This window comes from Cryptomeria japonica, chromosome 1 (assembly GCF_030272615.1).
Source record: "Cryptomeria japonica chromosome 1, Sugi_1.0, whole genome shotgun sequence".
NCBI lineage: Eukaryota > Viridiplantae > Streptophyta > Pinopsida > Cupressales > Cupressaceae > Cryptomeria > Cryptomeria japonica.
Window position 1 is genome coordinate 710,681,690 of NC_081405.1, and position 4,840 is coordinate 710,686,529.

At 32.6% G+C, this 4,840-nt stretch overlaps 1 protein-coding gene across 1 annotated transcript; it reads left to right on the forward strand.

Annotated features, from left to right (window-relative positions):
• Nucleotides 1-3,087: 3,087 nt before the first annotated feature.
• On the forward strand, nt 3,088-4,569 carry LOC131062489 (cyclin-B2-2-like). The gene is made up of 5 exons (XM_057996151.2): nt 3,088-3,411; nt 3,679-3,768; nt 3,872-4,099; nt 4,199-4,297; nt 4,387-4,569. The coding sequence occupies exons 1-5, from the start codon at nt 3,088-3,090 to the stop codon at nt 4,567-4,569; spliced, it is 924 nt and encodes a 307-aa protein (XP_057852134.2).
• Nucleotides 4,570-4,840: the final 271 nt, after the last annotated feature.

Below are 4,840 nucleotides of genomic sequence, written 5' to 3' on the forward strand. Positions count from 1 at the left end.
ATAATCACTCCACTTAAGGGGGCATGATAATTCACCTCTTTGAAGTCTTATTCCTACTACTACTACATCTTAGGGACTTGCCCCATCATTTTGATGTTATACCTACTAGTGAGCCCTTTCCCCTTGTCTGGGTTTTATCCCTTCTATTTTAGGCACGTGGCCATAGATTTGATTCTATACTACTAAGGACTAAATTTCATACCAACCTTTGTGTTCTCATGCTTTTAGATGTCATATTGGCAAGCCTATGCATATCCTAGTTCTCAATATACTTATGTGAATGTTACTAGGCCATTAAGGGTCATACAACCATTTCATGGCCATATTAGATGAAATATTCTTATTGATTGATATTATATCTAGTCTATGATGTGTTTACACAATACATTATTTATACATTGGACTTTATTCACGCACTCCTCTATGATATGATGGATTTATCATTCTATGATTAGGTGTTTATATACTTATGTGATTGTATATTTAAATTATTAGATTAAACTTACTTTTCATGTATTATTTTCTCCCCTTTTCACAATTCTTCATATCCAATATGGATATAAATATTTTATTAATGGGCATATATTGTCACTAATCTTTGAAATCTAGAGAGTTAAAAATACTTGTATAGACTCATCTTATGCAAAAAAGACATTTATAGAAGGTGATATATGGACCCCATAGTGATTCTTTCAAATGTTTGAATATTTGTTGAATAGTAAAAAATGACACTCAATTTTGTGTAAAATTGGGCTTATTTTCTTAACCACTTTATCCATGTTCGCATACACATGTCACTATACATTTAGCCCTACCCTATCCACACACACACACACACACTTGTACATTTTGATGATGCTGAAATTGGGAAAACTAATTCTTGAACCTTAAAAGCCCAAACATAAGCCAAGATTCAAGAGTAAAATCCAACATCATGCCAAGAGAACACTTCCTCCAAAATGCACAAACATAAAACAAAGAAAAAAAATGCACCTATGCATTCAAGAGACACTTGATTCTCTTGTTCTCCTATCTACTAAGATCTCTGCATGATATTAGATTTCTCTTAGACTTTGCACAATGCACAAGAAGCTATGGAAGAACGGAAATTGATTTATTGATCCACGCGATCGAAAATTATTATGATTTCTTGAAAGATAAGTATGTGAAAGGCTTTCAAAACGACATTACGACATCCAAATTTCAAGAAGCAAGAGAGAGGCTTGAAAGTGAAAGGGCAAATAGTTTTATAGGTGTCCTCATGGGTGAATCAAGCTTCAAGAAGGATGTGCGACAAAAGGATGAGATGGAGAGATAAGTGTTTGTCCCACATTCTCTAAGTTGATGCAATTAGGAGAGGATGAAGGACATAAAAGAAATGAATTTGTGAAGTAGTGAAGATTAGAAATTCATTCAAAATGGATTGTTTAGGAGTTTAGGTAAATTAGTGAAATGAAATGATTTAAATAGAGAAAATAATAATGAACTAATTAAATAGATAATAATATCCACTTAATTAATAGAAAAAATCTTATAATAATGACATTTTTATGGAAAATTTTATGTGTCTACACATTTATCTCATCTACATAATTATCATGCATATCAACTCAATTTAACTATTTTCTATTTGTATTTAGCAAATATTCATTCTTAAACAAGTAAGCAATCATGAGGGCTACCTAGAAATTATGAACTTGTCCCCTTCCCTTCTAAAATTTAAAGTTCAGATTTGGTAAATTATCCCCATTTACCCTTCTACCTTGAGCAGGCTAAACACACCTTTGGCATGCTTTGATGTTATGTGCTAGCATTTGAAGACATTCAATGCATTTTTATTAAAAAAATTTAAAAAAATCTCCTAGAAAGTAACATTTGAAAGTACATTATTTTAGATAGAAATCAATAGTGACATGCTTCAATTTGGTATAATAAAAAGAGTAAAGAATTTGCATATTAGGCCCTTACTTTTTATTTTCTATAATGTTCAATTTTGAGGGGTTGATTAAGGCACAAAGCATCATGTTTAGTCATATGAAAACATTAAAAAAAAGGGTGTTTATCAATATTGTCAACTCAAACTTTCATAAAATTTAGAGTAGAAGACTATGTATTTGATCAATTTTAAATTTGTGGGATATAACTCCATAGACTACTAAACAAATAAAACATAGGTAAAGATCAACAATTGCAAATTCATCCCAAATCCATGAACTTGCATTCTAACAAGGTAGAGATCTAACGTAGAATTTCAAGTGGTTTTTACTGATAAAGAGGCATTGTTTCTAAATTTGATAATAAACAATCCCTAGAATCTTATCCATTTAATATTGCTTTTTAGTTATTGAGTTAATTATCACCCTTTATTTTATACAACTCCTAAAATACTTTTTTAAATTCATATTCCCAACACTATCTAATTACTTTAGACTAATTATACTTATCCAATTATATTTGTTTAATCAACCCCAACATTTCACTTTAAGAATTTTTTCAATAATACAATTAACTTTAAGCTCCCTTTATAAAATATTATTAAATAATTTGTTGATATTAACTTTCATTATTTATTTTTAAAATCCCTTAAATTATTGTCTATTTTAGTAAAATTATTTTTTAAATAAAATCAAAACCAAAATATTTACGTTGAAACGAAAATCAATTTTTAAAAAATCCATATTTTCTGGTTCCCTTGCATTCTATTTGTTTTAATCTTACCTAAATAGATATGGTCCTAAATTATATGACCGTTGAGAATTTGAAGAAATAGCCGTTGAACAGCAAGGAGAGGCCAATAAACAAACTCATTTCCAGGTTGTAAGTTTAGTGTGTCTTAGCCAATCACTAGCTTTTTATAGCCTTGATTTTCGCGCATTGTGGAAAACTATACCTCTGTTATCTCTGAGCTTTGTTTATAAGCAGAAGTTTTTTCCTTTGTCTTGACCAGTTTTGAAATACCATCAGTAGTGAAGTACAACAGCTCTCAACAGATTTCATCTGATAAATTTCAAAAGAAGATAAATATCCATTTGCAGGAGTTTTTCTTATTGAGGTGCTTTACTCAAGGTGTACAACTACAGATACATCATGCCCCTTACACATAAGAGGAAAGCCTTGGCAGATATTGGAAACCTAATTAATGACATCTCTGGCAAATGTAGGGTTAGCAGTGCAAAACTAGAGGGTTCTGCATCAAGTGAAGATGTTGGAAAGCATTTGAAATGGGGAGTCAAATCAAGAACAAGAATTCCATTTACTTCAATGGAGAGAAATCAATTCAACCATTGTGGGAAGAATTGTGATAGTAGCGTTAAAGAATGGAAAGGATTACAAAATGCATCAGTAAACCATGAAATTATTCCTAGCTCTCAAGCAACATATATGAAAATTGATTTCAGAGATAAAAATGAGGTCTGCTAAATCTATGCTTTGTGTATTTTATCATTTGGGTTTCCATTCGGTGTGATAGCTTCTAGCAGTATTATACAGGCATCTTAATTGTCTGATTGGTAGAAGTTAAGGTACAGGTCTAATAGGGTTGTAGATCTTTAGAATTAGATGATTGTGAACTTAAAGGTCATAAACAGTGAATGATTCTTAATATTTTGTTTAATAAACTCTGATGTGGCTTTTCATATTGTCTATCACAAGCAATTGATTATCTATATGTCATGACAGGGCCTTACATGCATTCCTGCTCACTTCATGGTCAAGTCATGCCGCATCACACAGAAGATGAGAGCTCTTTTAGTGGACTGGATCGTTGAGGTCTTCATTCTTATCTGAATTGTAGATGGTGTCTTTCTCTTCTTCAGTGTCCACATTGGAATTTTCGTATACCAATCACTCTTGTTTGTCTTACTGTGTACAGCTGCATTTGGAATTTGGACTTCTACCCAAGATACTGTTCTTGGCAATCAATATTCTCGATAGATATCTTTCAAATCAAACGGTAAATTCAAATTCGTTGCTACTTGCTGGATTCACTGCTCTGCTCTTGGCCTGCAAACATGAGGAGAATTGTGCTTGTGTTCCAGTCATTCAAGATTTTTTAGACATAACCAACAATGCTTATACAAGGGCAGATGTTCTGAAAATGGTTTGTAGATACTTATCTATCTGTCAAGTCTCAAAAAAGAATCAAATCACCCACTTCCTAAGTTTAGTGTTATTGGCTTCTGATATTGCATGATTACAGGAAAAATCAATTCTCAACACCTTGAGATTTGTTATTGCTGTTCCAACTCCTTATGTCTTCATGGAGAAATTTCTTGAAGCATCAGGATCTGACAAGGATGTAAGTCTAACAATCTAGCTAAGGAAAAAATTCATCTTCTCACATCCAATGTAATCTAATTCTCATCCAACTCACCTGTGGCTTATTAGTTGGAAATGGTGACCTCCTTTCTCATGGAACTATGCCTGCTGGAGGGTGTTATGTTAGAGTACCCACCATCAATGGTAGCAGCTGCAGCATTATATACTGCCCAATGCATCCTTAGAAGGGTTCCATCTTGGAGTAGTAAGATGGAGTTCAAGACTTCATATACTGAAGATCAGCTTATGTAAGTTGCATTTTGATATAGATTTCTTTTTGTCCTCCTCCTCTTGTTGAAATTGAGTTTTTGCTTGTATTTGTATTATCTTCACTCATTCTTCACCATTATCATATTGTTGTCCAGAGAATGTGCCAAGTTAATGGTGGAGCTTCACAAGAAAGGAGGAATAGGCCAGCTAACCTCTGTTCACCAAAAATACTCCTCCCCAAAATTCAACCATGCAGCAAAGATGAAACCTGCTCTTTTTATTGGAAAAATATACTCATACCACAGCCCTGCTT

Coding starts and splice junctions, on each gene's coding strand:
- LOC131062489 (XM_057996151.2), top strand. CDS start 3,088: ATGCCCCTTACACATAAGAGGAAAGCCTTGGCAGATATTGGAAACCTA. Junction 3,769..3,871: donor TAGTGGACTGGATCGTTGAG/GTCTTCATTCTT, acceptor TACTGTGTACAG/CTGCATTTGGAATTTGGACT. Junction 4,298..4,386: donor CATCAGGATCTGACAAGGAT/GTAAGTCTAACA, acceptor GTGGCTTATTAG/TTGGAAATGGTGACCTCCTT.